At 41.9% G+C, this 19,566-nt stretch overlaps 1 protein-coding gene and 1 non-coding gene across 2 annotated transcripts; one reads left to right on the forward strand and one right to left on the reverse strand.

The window, feature by feature from the left end:
• Positions 1–2,524: 2,524 nt before the first annotated feature.
• Positions 2,525–5,823, reverse strand: LOC119293718. Its single transcript, XM_037572095.1, has 2 exons — positions 4,167–5,823; positions 2,525–2,928 (listed from the first exon to the last, which is right to left on the reverse strand). Exon 1 carries the CDS (start codon positions 5,713–5,715, stop codon positions 4,282–4,284), a length of 1,434 nt encoding a protein of 477 aa, XP_037427992.1. The 5' UTR covers positions 5,716–5,823; the 3' UTR covers positions 2,525–2,928; positions 4,167–4,281.
• Positions 5,246–5,349, forward strand: LOC119296454. Its single transcript, XR_005145221.1, has one exon. It is a non-coding gene; the product is annotated as a small nucleolar RNA R71 (small nucleolar RNA).
• Positions 5,824–19,566: the final 13,743 nt, after the last annotated feature.

Raw genomic sequence — 19,566 nt, forward strand, 5'->3', positions numbered from 1 at the left:
CATCGTCACTGGCTCGACACCTTGATCTCCATCGTTGTGTCGTGGTCGTCTCGCCAACTATTGCTTCTACAACTATCGCTAACGCGTTGTGATAAAGTAAAGCAATTAAATGGCATTTGCATTTCACACAATAAAGAGACATCCATAAGGCTCCTACCGGTTGCCAATAACTTTTACAAAATATGATCCTCTATACAATAATGTTTATCACATCATGTCTTGACCATATCACATCAGAACATACCCTGCAAAAACAAGTTAGATGTCATCTACTTTGTTGTTGCAAGTTTTACGTGGCTGCTACGGGCTTCTAGCAAGAACCGTTCTTACCTACGCACAAAACCACAATGGTGTTTCATCAAGTTTGCTGTTTTAACCTTCTTCAAGGACCAACAATAGTCAAATTTGATTGAACTAAAGTAGGAGAATAAGAAACCTGCCAGCCACCTTTATGCAAAACTAGTTGTATGTCTGTCAGTGGAACCGGTCTCATGTACGTGGACATGTAAGGTTGGTCCGGGCCACTTCATCCCACAATACCGCCGAATCAAAATAAGACGTTGGTGGTAAGTAGTATGATTATGACCGCCCACAACTCTTTGTGTTCTAGTCGTGCATATCATCTATGCATTGACCTGGCTCATGATGCCACTGTTGGGAATCGTTGCATGGAAAACAAAATAATTTCTACGCACACGCAATGGTCTATCCATGGAGATGCATAGCAACGAGGGAGAGAGTTTGTCTACGTACCCTCGTAGACCGTAAGCGGAAGCGTTTCACAATGCGGTTGATGTAGTCGAACTTCTTCGCGCTTCAACCGACCAAATACCGAATGCACGTCACCTCCGTGTTCTGCACATGTTCAGTTCGGTGACGTCCCTCGCCTTCTTGATCAAGAAAGACGTCGAGGTAGTAGATGAGTTCCGTCTGCAGGACGGCATAGAGACGGTGATGGTGAAGTGATCTCCGCAGGGCTTCACCTAAGCACTACGAAAATATGACCGGGGGTGTAAACGGTGGAGGGGGCGCTGCACACATCTAGGCAATTGTCTTGTTTGTGCTAGGGGCGCCCCCCACATATATATAGGTGGGAGGGGAAGGGGAGAGGTTAGGAGGCACCCCAAGTAGGACCGAATCCTACTTGGGATCCTCCCAGGCCGCGCCCCCTACCATATATATCAGAGGGGGAAGGAAATAGGGGGGAGGGGAAGGAAGGGGGAATCCTATTCCCTTTCTTTCCTTTCCTCCTTCCCCTTTCCTTCTCCACCTTGGTTGGCCCATATGGGGGGTGCACCAGCCCCTTATGGCTAGTGCATTTCACCTCTTGGCCCATAAGGCCCATATCTTTTGCCGGGGGTGTGATCAATTGTAAGTACAGTGGGGTTTTACGCCCAAACTGCGAGTGTCGTGTTCTCCTCAGGGACTAGGCGACGGCAACTATGCTCAGCTAAAGCTAGGTAACATGATATTGGGTGATGAAAATAGAAAATAACTAACACTAACAAGAGTATCAATAAAGGAAATGACACAGAAACAAAGGGAGGTTCAGATTGTACTTTTAGTCTTTTTGGTATTATCGTTTTACTTGAGAAAGTAGACACTGACACAAGAATACAAATATGACCAAAGGGAAACAACAATACTAGAACACATATATTTATCTAACAAATGTATGACAGAGAGAAGAAACAAGATAAAGGACATGGATGATAATGCTTCATGTCACAACAAATATTACAGGTACAGAGCTAATATAGAGACTGAAAATTAAATGATCACACAACTGACTACCACAAAGAGTAATTTCAATACAAAATAGAATCACAAGTAGTAATCTGAATTTATACAAACCACTAACTGAAATACAGGCCCCATATATATAATTGTTTCACATCAAACACACACACATATGCATTTATATCACACGAACAATAAACTGGACACCAATCATCGGCAAGTACAGAATATGTGTGACATATATAGCTAGTTCTTACACGTCAACAAAAGTGACACTAAATTGTTCTACTTCTTGTAGATTAATAGAGAACAACCAAACAAGCACAAGTCTGAATAACACAAGGTCTAACACGTCTCTGATACATAGAAATTATAGAGAGAGAGAGAGAGAAGTAGTAGGGCGTGAGAGGAGCAGCAGAGAGAGTTGAGGGAGAAGCAGCAGGGGCGCGGCAAGAAGATGCAGCAATAGAAGAAGAGCATCAGAAAGACAGAGAGACAAGGAACAAGAACAGCGAGGCAAGGGAAGAAGAAGAGCAGCAACGGTAGGGGAGGAAGAGAGAAGGCGCAGTAGCAGGTCAAGGAGATATAGAGCAGCAGCAAGGCGATGGAGAGAGGGAGTAGTAGCAGCAGGAGGTCGAGGGGAAGAAGGACAGTAACACAGGGGCGCAAGGAAGAGCAGCAGCAGAGGTAAGGGAAGGACTTGCGCGGAGGTTCAGACGCCCGCGTCCTCGTGTCTGATGGGACGCGTGAGTGGTGATGGTGGAGGGATGGAGCTGGTGGAGCTGGTGGAGCTGGTGGATGGAGATGGGCGATGTGGTGCTGGAGGTGGGTGGCGCGACGTCGAAGTGGAGGGATGGCGCTGGTGGGGCTGGTGGCGCGCCCTACGTCGGCCTGGCGGTGGCGGCGGCCGGAGTTGGAGAAGGAGGGGTGAGGGAGAGAGATGTGTGCCAGGCCCAAAGGGGATCGGGGCTGCTGCTAGGGATTTTGATCCCCCTCCTCTGATCTGCCACTTTTGCTCTTTTGCCCTTCCACTTCTCTTCTTTCTTCACAAGATGATCCCTCCAACTTTAGCTTGGCCCCTCTGGTTACATCTTTTCTTCACGATCGGGTCCATTCTTCCTCCTCTTCTTCGTTCTCTTAGCCACTTAGTCCGGATCTTGAAGATTTATAGTGCCTTTGCACACATTTCTACAAAATAGACCAAAGACTAGTAAATGATCCTTTATATGATTTTCATGCAAATATTCAATATTTCACAGCAATAATTGATGGTCATATCTCAATAAACCGCATATTTGAGTGCCAAAAGATGTATATGAAATGTGCTTATCAAGTTCCCCCACACTTAAATCTTTACTTGTCCTCAAGTAAAGGCATATGACAAGACCAAGATAGTGAATAGTGAGCTAACTAGAGAATGCCGAGTGAAGTAGATCTCTAAACAATGCATGCTTTGGACTTAGCTAGTGCAAATCAATGGTCAAGAGTGCTACAAAGCAATAGGATACTAGTAAGCATGACCATTTTAAACTTTTACAATGATAAAAGAGGATCAACAAGTTTAAATGATGACTGCGCCAAATGGTTCCTAAAGAGAGCATGATCCCGAGAACAAAAAGAACTGGAACTAAATCTCTTATTTGCAGAAATATAACTTTGTGGTTGAACCACTTATTGAATTTGAAGGAAGTAATGATAATATTTTATTGATCTCACCAAAGGAACATACCACCGATCCTGAGAACATGGTATACACCCGGCTCGACCAATTATATAGTTTTTTTTTGTTTGTCTCCCCAAAGGAACATACCACCGATCCCGAGAACATGGTATACACCTGGTTCAACAATTATAGCATTTTTTAATATAATTAACTCCTATCCGGTCCAACCAGATTTCACAAGCCACCGATCCAGGGAACATGACATGCTACTGTTAGGTAAGGTCAGATAACTATTTATTGTTAGATATACTTTTTTGTAAATGAACAATGCATAAGCATAGAAAATAGGAATCCTCACTTCTCCCATGTCTGGTTCACATGCTACCGATCCAGGGAACATAGCATGCTAATCCATAGTGGTTAGGTGATTGCTCTCAATGGGAACACACTTAGCACAAATTCAGCATCTAAACATGGTGATCTAGGTGTATCATAGTAAATGCAGAAAATGATTAAGTTTTCTAGTGTACTAGGGATTTGAGCACTAAAAACTAGCAGTTCTCACTAATTTTAGCAAAGCATGCATGGTGTAGATCACTAATTTACAAGGCATTCAAAAATCAAGTTCACAAATTCACATCAAGCACAATGCCAAAGGTGAGATTCAGCTTGACAACAAGTAATAACTGGCTCAAGCAACCCAACTAGCAATTGAATTCAGCATGTATTTGTGATATTCAGAATGGGTCATGAAACAGCTCACCGGGCTTAATGAAGTAGCACTCGCTTGATCACCTCACCAACTGCAGCTCTTCTCCTTTCCTTCCTTATGGATGCTCCAACTTCACTCTTCTTCGTGTGTGCCCCATTGCTTCTCCTCATCGCCATGCTTTGAGTCCACCAGGATCCCATGGGATGTCATCTCGAACTTGGTCAGCCCACAATGAATGGTACACAAGCGTAAACCTGAAAGAACACTCAACAAACAAGCCAATACAAATGATAGGGACAATGCCCTCTAAGTCATCAATAGAGTATCCTATCACATAAGCATATCTAAGCATATGACAAATAGATATCATCAATAGACCGCATGGTGCATAGGCAGTATCCATGATATGGCATATCTTGTCAAGAAAGCTGAGATCATACCTGAGATAGTTAGGAAGAACCTTCAGGACTACCTCAATTGAAGATACCAAGTGAGGTGTGCTTGTAGAAATTTCCACTGGACTCATGTCAACAAGTGAAATAGTAGAGCTTGGCTCCTTGACATCTGAATCCACCTCATCATAATCAACCATGAAGCTCTCCATCTCAGGCTCAAGTGTTGAGGAATCAATGCAACAGACATCATCGAAGGAGAACTTCTCCATATCTGGCTCTACCAGCACATGCTCAATATGAACTAAAGGTGACTCCTCAATATCAAAAGCAACTAACTGCAGCTCCGGCTCATCCATGGAAGAATCATCACAATGCAAAACTAAATCTCCAACACTAGTATCCATGTGATCTGTAGCGCGTGTGTCAACTAGAATGGTGTCATCATCGTCAAAGATAATCCATGCAAGCTCAATCTTGTCACACTGAGATAGAGGTTCAGGATTTTGTGTAAGAATTGGCGGCTGAGGTGTAGTGATTTGTTGCAAGCAAACCAATGAATCAGAGGTGGGCTTATCATAGTACCACTGATGTTGGTGGAAAGTTATGCTCTCAATCAGCAGAAAAGCATCATCAAGTGTCTTGTTTGTAATAGCTCCGCTCGCTGCCATATCGACGTAAGCTCGAGTGTCCCAAGTCAATCCTCTATAGAATATCTGCAGCTCTAACCATCTCTCGAGCCCGTGGTTAGGACATCTCCTGAATAAAGCCTTATATCTCTCCCAAGCATCATACAAGCTCTCGCCTTCACGCTGAACAAAGCTGAGGATCTCATCTCGAATTGCGGACTGCTTGTGTAGTGGGAAATATTTATCCAAGAAAGCTTGTGATATCTCATTCCAACTGAATGATCTTGATGGCAAGGATCGATACCAAGCATGAGCATCATCCCGGAGAGAGAATGAGAACAGCATGCACTTGATAGCATCTTGAGGAACTCCATGGTACTTGACTGTACCTGAATACTCCATGACTCGGTATAAGTGCTCATAGGGATCCTCAGTGGGCAGTCCTCCAAACTGTTGTTGTTGAACCAAAGCAGTAAGACCAGGCTTCATCTCAAAATTCTCTGCCTCAATAGTTGGCCAAACCGGTCCTGTGATATAACATTGACTACTTGGCATCCAAAGATCACGAAGCAATGCCATATCTTAACCAAGTGTAACTATAGAACAACCAGCAAAGATTTATGATTCCCTACACACACTCATAAACAGTAAACACTAGTCAGAAGGTTAGTATCCTAATAAGCCAAACCAACAATGGGGGAAAGTAGAAGAAAAACACTGAAGATGAAATACACGACGAATTGAACAAGGAACTAAAGTAAATCTAGTCTATAGCCTAACACAATCGCTCGATGCTAGTCCCCGGCAACGGCGCCAAAATGATCAATTGTAAGTACAGTGGGGTTTTACGCCCAAACTGCGAGTGTCGTGTTCTCCTCAGGGACTAGGCGATGGCAACTATGCTCAGATAAAGCTAGGTAACATGATATTGGGTGATGAAAATAGAAAATAACTAACACTAACAAGAGTATCAATAAAGGAAATGACACAGAAACAAAGGGAGGTTCAGATTGTACTTTTAGTCTTTTTGGTATTATCGTTTTACTTGAGCAAGTAGACACTGACACAAGAATACAAATATGACCAAAGGGAAACAACAATACTAGAACACATATATTTATCTAACAAATGTATGACAGAGAGAAGAAACAAGATAAAGGACATGGATGATAATGCTTCATGTCACAACAAATATTACAGGTACAGAGCTAATATAGAGACTGAAAATTAAATGATCACACAACTGACTACCACAAAGAGTAATTTCAATACAAAATAGAATCACAAGTAGTAATCTGAATTTATACAAACCACTAACTGAAATACAGGCCCCATATATATAATTGTTTCACATCAAACACACACACATATGCATTTATATCACACAAACAATAAACTGGACACCAATCATCGGCAAGTACAGAATATGTGTGACATATATAGCTAGTTCTTACATGTCAATAAAAAGCGACACTAAATTGTTCTACTTCTTGCAGATTAATAGAGAACAACCAAACAAGCACAAGTCTGAATAACACAAGGTCTAACACGTCTCTGATACATAGAAATTACAGAGAGAGAGAGAGAGAGAGAAGCAGTAGGGCGTGAGAGGAGCAGCGGAGAGAGTTGAGGGAGAAGCAGCAGGGGCGCAACAAGAAGATGCAGCAATAGAAGAAGAGCATCAGAAAGACAGAGAGACAAGGAACAAGAACAGCAAGGCAAGGGAAGAAGAAGAGCAGCAGCGGTAGGGGAGGAAGAGAGAAGGCGCAGCAGCAGGTCAAGGAGATATAGAGCAGCAGCAAGGCAATGGAGAGAGGGAGTAGTAGCAGCAGGAGGTCGAGGGGAAGAAGGACAGTAACACAGGGGCGCAAGGAAGAGCAGCAGCAGAGGTAAGGGAAGGACTCGCGCGGAGGTTCAGACGCCCGCGTCCTCGTGTCTGATGGGACGCGTGAGTGGTGATGGTGGAGGGATGGCGCTGGTGGAGCTGGTGGCGCTGGTGGATGGAGATGGGTGATGTGGTGCTGGAGGTGGGTGGCGCGACGGCAAAGTGGAGGGATGGCGCTGGTGGGGCTGGTGGCGCGCCCTACGTCAGCCTGGCGGTGGCGGCGGCCAGAGTTGGAGAAGGAGGGGTGAGGGAGAGAGATGTGTGCCAGGCCCAAAGGGGATCGGCGCTACTGCTAGGGATTTTGATCCCCCTCCTCTCATCTGCCACTTTTGCTCTTTGCCCTTCCACTTCTCTTCTTTCTTCACAAGATGATCCCTCCAACTTTAGCTTGGCCCCTCTGGTTACATCTTTTCTTCACGATCGGGTCCATTCTTCCTCCTCTTCTTCGTTCTCTTAGCCACTTAGTCCGGATCTTGAAGATTTATAGTGCCTTTGCGCACATTTCTGCAAAATAGACCAAAGACTAGTAAATGATCCTTTATATGATTTTCATGCAAATATTCAATATTTCACAGCAAGAATTGATGGTCATATCTCAATAAACCGCATATTTGAGTGCCAAAAGATGTATATGAAATGTGCTTATCAGGGTGCCCAGAACCCCTTCCAATGACCTAATATGTACCCAGTACCCTCCGGAACACTTTCGGTGTCCGAATACCATCGTCCTATATATCAATCTTTACCTATTGACCATTTAGAGACTCCTCTTCATGTCCGTGGTCTCATCCGAGACTCCGAACAACATTCGGTCACCAAATCTCATAACTCATATAATACTATATCCTCATCGAACGTTAAGCGTGCGGACCCTACGGATTCAAGAACTATGTAGACATGACCGGGACACCTCTCTAGTCAATAACCAATAGCAGAACCTGGATTCTCATATTGGCTCCTACATGGCTACATGTTCTACAAAGATATTTATCGGTCGAACCGTTATGACAACACACGTAATTCCCTTTGTCCATCGGTATGTTACTTGCCCGAGATTCGATTGTCGGTATCTTCATACCTAGTTCAATCTCGTTACCGGCAAGTCTATTTACTCATTCCGTAATACATCATCTCGTGACTAACTCCTTAGTCATTTTCTTGCAAGCTTATGATGTGTATTACCGAGAGGGCCCAGAGATACCTCTCCGATACTCGGAGTGACAAATCCTAATCTTGATCTATACCAACTCAACAGACACCTTCGGAGATACTTGTAGAGCATCTTTATAATCACCCAGTTACGTTGTGACGTTTGATAGTGCACAAGGCATTTCTATGGTATCCGGGAGTTGCATAATCTCATAGTCGAAGGAATATGTATTTGACATGAAGAAAGCAATAGCAATAAAACTGAATGATCATTATGCTAAGCTAACGGTTGAGTCTTGTCCATCACATCATTCTCCTAATGATGTGATCCTGTTATCAAATGACAACTCATGTCCATGGCTAGGAAACCTTAACCATCTTTGATCATCGAGCTAGTCTAGTAAAGGCTTACTAGGGACACTATATTTGTTTATGTATTCACACACATGTATTTAAGTTTCCGATCAATACAATTCTAGCATGAATAATAAAAATTTATCATGAATGAGGAAATATAAAATAATAACTTTATTATTGCTCTAGTGCATATTTCCTTCATCAAGAACTCTGTAGACATGACCGAGACACCTCTATGGTCAATAACCAATAGAGGAACCTAGATGCCCATATTGGCTCCTACATATTCTACGAATATCTTTATCGGTCGAACCGTTATGACAACATACGTAATTCCCTTTGTCCATCGGCATGTTACTTGCCCGAGATTTGATTGTCGGTATCTTCATACCTAGTTCAAATCTCATTACTAGCAAGTCTCTTTACTCGTTCCATAATGCATCACATCGTAACTAACTCCTTAGTAATCTTCTTGAAAGCTTATGATGTGTAGTACCGAGAGGGCCCAAAGATAGATCTCTGATACTCGGAATGGCAAATCGTAATCTCGATCTATGCCAGCTCAACAAACACCTTCGGAGATATCTGTAGAGCATCTTTATGATCACCCAGTTATGTTGCGACGTTTGATAGCACACAAGGTATTCCTCCGGTTTCTGAGAGTTGCATAATCTCATAGTCGAAGGAATATGTATTTGAAATGAAGAAAGCAATAACAATAAACTGAACGATCATTATGCTAAGCTAACGGATGGGTCTTGTCCATCACATCATTCTCCTAATGATGTGATCCCGTTATCAAATGACAACACATGTCTATGGTTAGGAAACCTTAACCATCTTTGATCAACGAGCTAGTCTAGTAGAGGCTTACTAGGGACACGGTATTTGTTTAGGGACATTTACATCTGTGCCCCTAACTCGAACCCACTACTCAGATTTGCCCCTAATTTTGAAGCATGCTCAAATTTGCCCCTCCGTCGTTAAGTCACTACTCAGAAATGCCCTCCCGTACATCACTGTAGCACTTCCCGTCCACTACTGTAGCACTTTCCATCTACTACAGTACACATGGGCCTCTGACGGTCAAAGGCCTTTGACTGGATGGAAGGGCATTTCTGAGTAGTGACTTAATGGCAGATGGGCAAATTTGAGCATGCTTTGAAATTAGGGGCAAATCAGAGTAGGTGGTTCGAGTTAGGGGCAGAAATGCAAATGGCCCATTTGTTTATGTATTCACACATGTATTTAACTTTTTGTTTAATACAATTCTAGTATGAATAATAAACCTTTATCATGAATAAGGAAATATAAAATAACCACTTTATTATTTCCTCTAGGGCATATTTCCTTCAGCCTCCCACTTGCACCAGAGTCAATAATCTAGATTACATTGCAATGAATCTAACATCCATGGAGTCTTGGTGTTGATCATGTTTTGCTCGCGGAAGAGGCTTAGTCAATGGGTTTGCCATCCAGATCCATGTGTACTTTGCAAATCTCTATGTCTCCATCCTTGACCTTTTCACGAATGGAGTTGAAGCTTCTCTTGATGTGTTTGGTTATCTTGTGAAACCTAGATTCCTTCGCCAAGGCAATTGCTCCAGTGTTGTCATAAAAGATTTTCATTGGACTCAATGCACTGGGTATTACACCCAGATCGAATATGAACTCCTTCGTCCAGACTCCTTCATGTGTTGCTTCTGAAGAAGCTATGTACTCCGCTTCACACGTAGATACCGCCACGATGCTCTACTTGGAACTGCACCAACAGACAGCTCCACCATTCAATATAAATACGTATCCAGTTTGTGACTTAGAGTCATCTGGATCAGTGTTGAAACTAGCATCGATGTAACCATTTACGGTGAGCTCTTCGTCACCTCCATAAACGAGAAACATATCCTTGGTCCTTTTCAGGTACTTTAGGATGTTCTTGACCGCTGTCATGTGATCCACTCCTAGATTACTTTGGTACCTCCTTGCCAGACTTATGGCAAGGCACACATCAGGTCTGGTACACAGCATGGCATACATGATAGAACCTATGGCTGAGACATAGGGAATGACTTTCATTTTCTCTCTATCTTCTGCAGTAATCAGGCTTTTAGTCTGACTCAACTTCACACCTTGTAACACAGGCAAGAACCCTTTATTTGACTGATCCATTTTGAACTTCTTCAAAACTTTATCAAGGTATGTGCTTTGTGAAAGTCCTATTAAGCATCTTGATCTATCTCTATAGATCTTGATGCCCAGTATATAAGCAGCTTCACCGAGGTCTTTCATTGAAATATTCTTATTCAAATATCCTTTTATGCTATCCAGAAATTCTATATCATTTCCAATCAATAATTTGTCATCCACATATAATATTAGAAATGTTATAGAGCTCCCACTCACTTTCTTTTAAATACAGGCTTCACCGTAAGTCTGTATAAAACCATATGATTTGATCACCTCATCAAAGCGTATATTCCAACTCCGAGATGCTTGCACCAGTCCATAGATGGATCACTGGAGCTTGCACACTTTGTCAGCACCTTTAGGATCGACAAAACCTTCTGGTTGCATAATATATAACTCATTTTTAAGATATCCATTAAGGAATGCAGTTTTGACGCCCATTTGCCAGATTTCATAATCATAAAATGCGACAATTGCTAACATGATTCGGACAGACTTAAGCATCGCTAAGGGTCAGAAAGTCTCATCATAGTCAACTCCTTAAACTTGTCGAAAACCTTTTGCAGTAAGTCGAGCTTTGCAGACAGTAACATTACCATCAGTGTCAGTCTTCTTCTTGAAGATCCATTAATTCTCTATGGCTTGCCAATCATCGGGCAAATACACAAAAATCCATACTTTGTTCTCATACATGGATCCTATCTCAGATTTCATGGCCCCAAGCCATCTGTCGGAATCTGGGCTCATCATAGCTTCTTCACAGTTCGTAGGTTTGCCTTGGTCTAGTAACATGACTTCTAGGACAGGATTACCGTACCACTCTGGTGCGGATCATGTTTTGGTCAACCTACGAGGTTCAGTAGTAACTTGATCTGAAGTTTCATGATCATCATCATTAGCTTCCTCTCTAGTTGGTGTAGGCATCACGGGAACGGTTTTCTGTTATGTGCTACTTTCCAATTAGAGAGAAGGTACAATTACCTCATCAAGTTCTACTTTCCTCCCACTCACTTCTTTCGAGAGAAACTCCTTCTCTAGAAAGGACCCATTCTTAGCAACAAAGATCTTGCCTTCGGATCTGTGGTAGAATGTGTACCCAATAGTTTCTTTAGGGTATTCTATAAAGACGCACTTTTCTGATTTGGCTTCGAGCTATCTAGTTGAAGCCTTTTGACATAAGCATCGCATCCCCAAACTTTAAGAAACGACAACTTAGTTTTTTTGCCAAACCACAATTCATACGGTGTTGTCTCAACGGATTTAGACGGTGACCTATTTAACGTGAATGCGGCTGTCTCTAATGCATAACCTCGAAACGATAGTGGTAAATCGGTAAGAGACATCATAGATCGCACCATATCTAATAAAGTACGGTTACGATGTTCGGACACACGATTACACTATGGTGTTCCATGTGGCGTGAGTTTGGAAACTATTCCACATTGTTTTAAATGAAGGCCAAACTCATAACTCAAATATTTGCGTCCATGATCAGATCGTAGAAACTTTATTTTCTTGTTACGACGATTCTCCACTTCACTCTAAAATTCGTTGAACTTTTCAAATGTTTCAGACTTGTGTTTCATCAAGTAGATATACCCATACCTACTCAAATCATGTGTGAAGGTCAGAAAATAATGATACCCGCGGCGTGCCTCAACACTCATCAGACCGCATACATAGGTATGTACTATTTATAATAAGTCATTAGCTCGCTCCATTGTTCTAGAGAACAGAGTTTTAGTCATCTTGCCCATGAGACATGGTTTGCAAGTATCAAATGATTCATAATCAAGTCATTCCAAAAGCCCATCTACATGGAGTTTCTTCATGCGCTTTACACCAATATGACCTAAACGACAGTGCCACAAATTTGTTGCACTACCATTATCAACTTTGCATCTTTTGGCATCAATATTATGAATATGTGTATCACTACAACCAAGATTCAACAAGAATAGACCACTCTTCAAGGGTGCATGACCATAAAAGATATTATTCATATAAATAGACCAACCATTATTCTCTGACTTAAATGAATAACCATCTTGCAATAAATGCGATCTAATCATGTTCATGCTCAATGCAAACACCAAATAACATTTATTTAGGCTCAACACTTATCTTGAAGGTAGAGGGAGTGTGCGATGGTGATCATATCAATCTTGGAAACACTTCCAACACACATTGTTACCTCGCCCTTAACTAGTCTCCATTTATTCTACAACTCCTGTTTAGAGTTACTAATCTCGGCAACTGAACCGGTATCAAATACCCAGGGGCTACTACGAGCACCAGTAAGGTACACATCAACAACATGTATATCAAATATACCTTTGTTTCCTTTGCCATCCTTCTTATGTGCCAAGTATTTGGGGCAGTTTCGTTTTCCAGTGACCATTTCCTTTTTAGTAGAAGCACTCAGTTTCAGGCTTGGGTCCAACTTAGGGCTTCTTCACAGGAGCGACGACTTGCTTGTTGTTCTTTTTGAAGTTCCCTTTCTTTCCCTTGCCCTTTATCTTAAAACTGGTGTTCTTGTTTAACCATCAACACTTGATGCTCTTTCTTGATTTCTACCTCCGTCGATTTCAGCATCGCGAAGAGCTTCAGAATCATTTTCGTCATCCCTTGCATATTATAGTTCATCATGAAGCTCTAGTAGCTTGGTGATAGTGACTGGATAACTCTATCAATCACTATCTTATCTGGAATATTAACTCCCACTTGATCCAAGCGATTGTAGTACCCAGACATTCTGAGCACATGCTTACTGGCTGAGCTATTCTCCTCCATCTTGTAGGCAAAGTACTTGTCAGAGGTCTCATACCTCTCAACACGGGAATGAGCCTGAAATACCAATTTCAGCTCTTGGAACATCTCATATGTTCCATGGCGTTCAAAACGTCTTTGGAGCCCCGATTCTAAGCCGTAAAGCATGGTGCACTAAACTATCAAGTAAGCATCAGACCGAGCTTGTTAAATGTTCATAATGTTTGCATCAGCTCCTGAAGTAGGTTTTTCACCTAGCGGTGCATCAAGGACATAATTCTTCTGTGCAGCATTGAGGATAATCCTTAGATCACGTACCTAGTCCTCATTATTGCTACCATCATATTTCAACTTAGTTTTCTCTAGGAACGTATCAAAAAAATTTGGAAGCTACATCGCGAGCTATTGAACTACAACATAATTTGAAAAGACATTTTTGACTATGTTCATGATAATCTTAGTTCAATTAATCAAATTACTAATGAACTCCCACTTAAATCAACATCCCTCAAGTTGTCTAAGTGATACATGATCCAAATCCACTAAACAATGTCCGATCATCACGTGAGATGGAGTAGTCTTCAATGGTGAACATTTTTATGTTGACCATATCTACTATATGACTCATGTTCAACCTTTCGGTCTCTAGTGTTCCGAGACCATGTCTGTACATGCTAGGCTCGTCAAGTTTAACCCAAGTATTCTCCGTGTGCAAAACTGGCTTACACCTGTTGTATGTGAACGTAGAGTCTATTACACCCGATGATCATGTGGTGCTTTGAAACGACGAACTTTAGCAATGGTGCATACTCAGGGAGAACACTTTTATCTTGAAATTAAGTGAAGGGATCATCTTATAATGCTACCGTCGTTCTAAGCAAAATAAGATGCATAAAAGATAAACATCACATGCAACCAAAATATGTGGCAAGATATGGCCATCATCATCTTGTACTTTTGATCTCCATCTCCAAAGCATCGTCATGATTTCCATCGTCACCGGCTTGACACCTTGATCTCCATCATTGTGTCAGGGTCGTCTAGCCAACTATTTCTTCTACAACTATTGCTAACGCATAGTGATAAAGTAAAGCAATTACATGGCATTTGCATTTCATACAATAAAGAGACAACCCTAAGGCTCCTATCGGTTGCCGATAAATTACAAAACATGATCATATCATACAATAATGTATATCCCATCATGTCTTGACCATATCACATCACAACATGCCCGACAAAAGCAAGTTATACGTCCTCTACTTTGTTGTTGCAAGTTTTACGTGACTGCTACGGCCTTCTATCGAGAACCATTCTTACCTACGGAAAAAAAGCACAACGGTGATTTATCAAGTTTGTTATTTTAACCTTCTTCAAGGACAGGTCATAGTCAAATTTTATTCAACAAAAGTAGGAGAAATAGATACCCGCCAGCCACCTTTATGCAAGACTAGTTGCATGTAGGTCGGTGGAACCGGTCTCGTGTTCGTGGACATCTAAGGTTGGTCCGGGCCGCTTCATCCCACAATACCGCCGAAACAAAATGAGACGTTGGTGGTAAGCAGTATGACTATCACCACCCACAACTCTTTATGTTCTACTCGTGCATATCATCTACGCATAGACCTGGCTCAGATGCCACTTTTGGGAAATGTTACATGGAAAACAAAAAAAATCTACGCACACGCAAGATCTATCCATGGATATGCATAGAAATGAGAGGGGAGAGTGTGTCTACGTACCCTCGTAGACCATAAGCATTTAGTAACGCAGTTGATGTAGTCAAACTTCTTCGTGCTCCAACCGATCAAGTACCGAACGTATGGTACCTCCGTGTTCAGCACGTGTTCAGCTCGGTGACATCCTGCGCCTTCTTGATCTAGCAAGATGGTGAGGTATTGGATGAGTTCCGACAGCATGACGGCCTGGTGATGGTCATGGTGAAGTTATGTCTGCAGGGCTTCGCCTAAGCACTACGAAAATATGACCGACGGTGTAAACGGTGGAGGGGGCACCGCACACGGCTAAGCAATTGTCGTGGGTTTGCTAGGCGCCCCATCCCACATATATATAAGTGGGGGGAAGGAGGGAGTAGCCAGGAGGGCACCCCATGTAGGCTGAATCCTACTTGGCGTTCTCCCCAAGTGGCGCCCCTTTCCTTGTTTAAGTGCGGAGGAAGGAAGGAGGAGATGGCGCCCCCCCTTTCCTTTTTCTCATGAGGAAAGAAAGGCAGGAGGGGCCACCCCTCCTCTTTCCTTCCCCTAGGGCCAGCCAGCCATGTAGAGGGGCGCACCAGCCCCATAGTGGGCTGGTCTGTCCCCTCCTATGGCCTATTAAGCCCATACACTTACTAGGGGTGTCTGAAACCCCTTCCGGTGACCCGATGACTACCCGGTGCACTCAGAAACATTTCCTGTGTCTGAATACCATTGTCCTATGTATCAATCTTTACCTCTCGACCATTTCGAGACTCCTCGTCATGTACTTGATATCATCCGGGACTCCGAACAACATTCAGTCACCAAATCATATAACTGATATAACACTATATCGTCAACGAACGTTAAGTGTGCGGACCCTACGGGTTCGAGAACAACGTAGACATGACCAAGACACCTCTCTGGTCAATAACCAATAGCGTAACCTGGATGCCCATATTGGCTCCTACATATTCTATGAAGATCTTTATCGGTCGAATCGTTATAACAACATACGTAATTCCCTTTGTCCATCGGTATGTTACTTGCCCGAGATTTGATTGTCGATATCTTCATACCTAGTTCAATCTCATTACCGGCAAGTCTCTTTACTTGTTACGTAAGACATCACCTCATAACTAACTCCTTAGTCATTTGCTTGCAAGCTTATGATGTGTATTGCCGAGAGGGCCCAGAGATACCTCTTCGATACTCGGAGTGACAAATCCTAATCTCGATCTATGCCAACTCAACAAACACCTTTGGAGATACCTGTGGAGCATCTTTATGATCACCTAGTTACATTGTGATGTTTGATATCACACAAGGTATTCCTCCGATATCCGAGAGTTGCATAATCTCATAGTCGAAGGAATATGTATTTGACATGAAGAAAGCAATAGCAATAAACTGAACGATCATTATGCTAAGCTAACAGATGGGTCTTGTCCATCACATTGTTCTCCTAATGATGTGATTGTGTTATCAAATGAGAACACATGTCTGTGGTTAGGAAACCTTAACCATCTTTGATCAATGAGCTAGTCCAGTAGAGGCTTACTAGGGACATAGTATTTATGTCTGTATTCACACATGTATTTAACTTTCCGATCAATACAATTCTACCATGAATAATAAACCTTTATCATAAACAAGGAAATATCAAATAACAACTTTATTATTGCCTCTAGGGCATATTTCCTTCAGCCAACCGTGTGACGGTGTCGATGGTGGTCTCGAAGGTGAGGTGCTCCTCCAAGATCTGGTGGTTGACACAAATGGCAGCCATCGTGATCTCATCCACGTGTGTAGCCATGATTTGCTTCTCCGCTGTCAGATGCTCATGAGCTCCTGCTACCTCTTGAGAATGCGTTGGTTTTCCCTTGAAGAGGAAAGGGTGATGCAGCAAAGTAGCGTAAGTATTTCCCTCAGTTTTTGAGAACTAAGGTATCAATCCAGTAGGGGGTTACACGCAAGTCACCTTGTACCTGCACAAACAAATAAGAACCATGCAACCAACACGATAAAGGGGTTGTCAATCCCTTCACGGCCACTTGCAAAAGTGAGATCTGATAGAGATAATAAGATAAATATTTTTGGTATTTTTGTTGTATAGATTGAAGAGTAAAGATTGCAAAATAGTAAACAAGATGCAATGTAAATAAAAGAGATATAATACGATGGAAAGAGACCCGGGGCCATAGGTTTCACTAGTGGCTTCTCTCAAGATAGCATATATTACGGTGGGTGAACAAATTACTGTTGAGCAATTGATAGAAAAGCGCATAGTTATGAGAATATCTAGGCATGATCATGTATATAGGCATCACGTCCGTGACAAGTAGATCGAAACGATTCTGCATCTACTACTATTATTACACACATCGACCGCTATCCAGCATGCATCTAGAGTATTAAGTTCATAAGAACAGAGTAACGCATTAAGCAAGATGACATGATGTAGAGGGATAAACTCAAGCAACATGATATAAACCCTATCTTTTTATCCTCGATGGCAACAATACAATACGTGCCTTGCTGCCCCTGCTGTCACTGAGAAAGGACACCGCAAGATTGAACCCAAAGCTAAGCACTTCTCCTATTGCAAGAAAGATCAATCTAGGCCAAACCAAACTGATAATTCAAAGAGACTTGCAAAGATATCAAATCATACATATAAGAATCCAGAGAAGAATCAAATATTGTTCATAGATAATATTGATCATAAACCCACAATTCATCTGATCTCGACAAACACACCGCAAAAAGTATTACATCGAATAGATCTCCAGGAAGATCGAGGAAAACTTTGTATTGAGAATCAAAGACAGACAAGAAGCCATCTAGCTAATAACTATGGACCCGAAGTGTGACACCCGGATAATTAAGCTACACTGATCCCCCGCTAATGATGCCATGTCACCTCGGTTACTGTTGATAAACTCTAGATAATTCAAAACCGAAACAAATTCAAAATTTAATTACAGGAAAACAATAAAAGTTTTCAAACATTAAAATAAAAATGTTCGGTTTGTACTAAATATTACATAGATAATTATGGTGTAGAAGACACAGTTTTATAAAATGCATAAATATTATATAAGCAGTAATGTTCGGTTTGTACTAAATAAAAATGCATAAATAAACACATTTTCCCCTTCCATTGTTCTGATTAAACCTGATAATCACTTTTCCTTTCCATTGGTTTGTTTAAACCTTCTTGTGATCTATATTATATAAGCAGTAATGTTCTTCTGCTTATGCAAAACACCTCGGTGTACAACCGTGTCGGCAAGACCCTGTTACTATTGTTGATGACATTCCGGTAACCACCGATGGACGAGAACTTTGCCTATTGGTCCGCCTCATTCAACGAGCAGGAGAATGGTTTTCTTCGTCCCTCGCCCTTGGTACCGATGTTGTTGCCGGCATAACTAATCGGCTACCCTCTGACATGCCTTGCGTACATGATCGTGCAAGACGTCACCGCCCTTCCTACTTTAACACACATGGTGGGTCCATAACCCACAGTTCCACATGATCGAAACCTAACTCTCCTGTACACCCCATGTTCCCAAAGTTATTCCTCGTGCATGGCCTCGTATGTAATTCACGGGCCACTGTCCCAAGTGATCTATTTTGGTAACAGACGCATTACTCAATCTCGTTGCTCTGGACCCGTTTTGCATGTTGTTTCAAACATCGAACGATTGCCTATCCGTTTGAAACTTATCATGGTACCTTCTTGCTTTGCTCTCGATAACTTCTTAAGTTTCAATTTGAGAGATACTGATGCTTCTCCCCCCGAGTTAACCGTCCGATGATCAAGTTTGTTAAAATCCGGCCTTATAGAGCCCCCCGCCCCTTATCCTTTCGTAAGTCCAATGAAGATCCTGAAGGAAGGACGACAATTTCATCATGATGCATTGAGGCATAGGAGTGAAGACATCAATGCTATGAATCGACCTCTTCGAGGAGAGCAACCAAAGACGAGAAGATCCGTTAGACTTTCGTAACCAGAACTCCCCCCTTACACCCCTCTTAAATCTCGGGACGAGATTTCTTGTAGTGGAGAAAAATTGTGACGCCCGGATAATTAAGCTACAGTGATCCCCCGCTAATAATGCCATGTCACCTCGGTTACTGTTGATAAACTCTAGATAATTCAAAACCGAAACAAATTCAAAATTTAATTACAGGAAAACAATAAAAGTTTTCAAACATTAAAATAAAAATGTTCGGTTTGTACTAAATATTACATAGATAATTATGGTGTAGAAGACACAGTTTTATAAAATGCATAAATATTTTAAATTGAATTAAAACAAAAGAGAAAATAAATAAAAGAAAGAAAATACAAAAACAAAAAAACGAAAGAAAGAGAAA

Source organism: Triticum dicoccoides, chromosome 4B (genome assembly GCF_002162155.2).
Source record: "Triticum dicoccoides isolate Atlit2015 ecotype Zavitan chromosome 4B, WEW_v2.0, whole genome shotgun sequence".
Taxonomy (NCBI): Eukaryota; Viridiplantae; Streptophyta; class Magnoliopsida; order Poales; family Poaceae; genus Triticum; species Triticum dicoccoides.

What these genes read in the sequence shown, in the direction of transcription:
- LOC119293718 (XM_037572095.1), bottom strand. Translation starts at nt 5,715, where the DNA reads ATGGCATTGCTTCGTGATCTTTGGATGCCAAGTAGTCAATGTTATATC.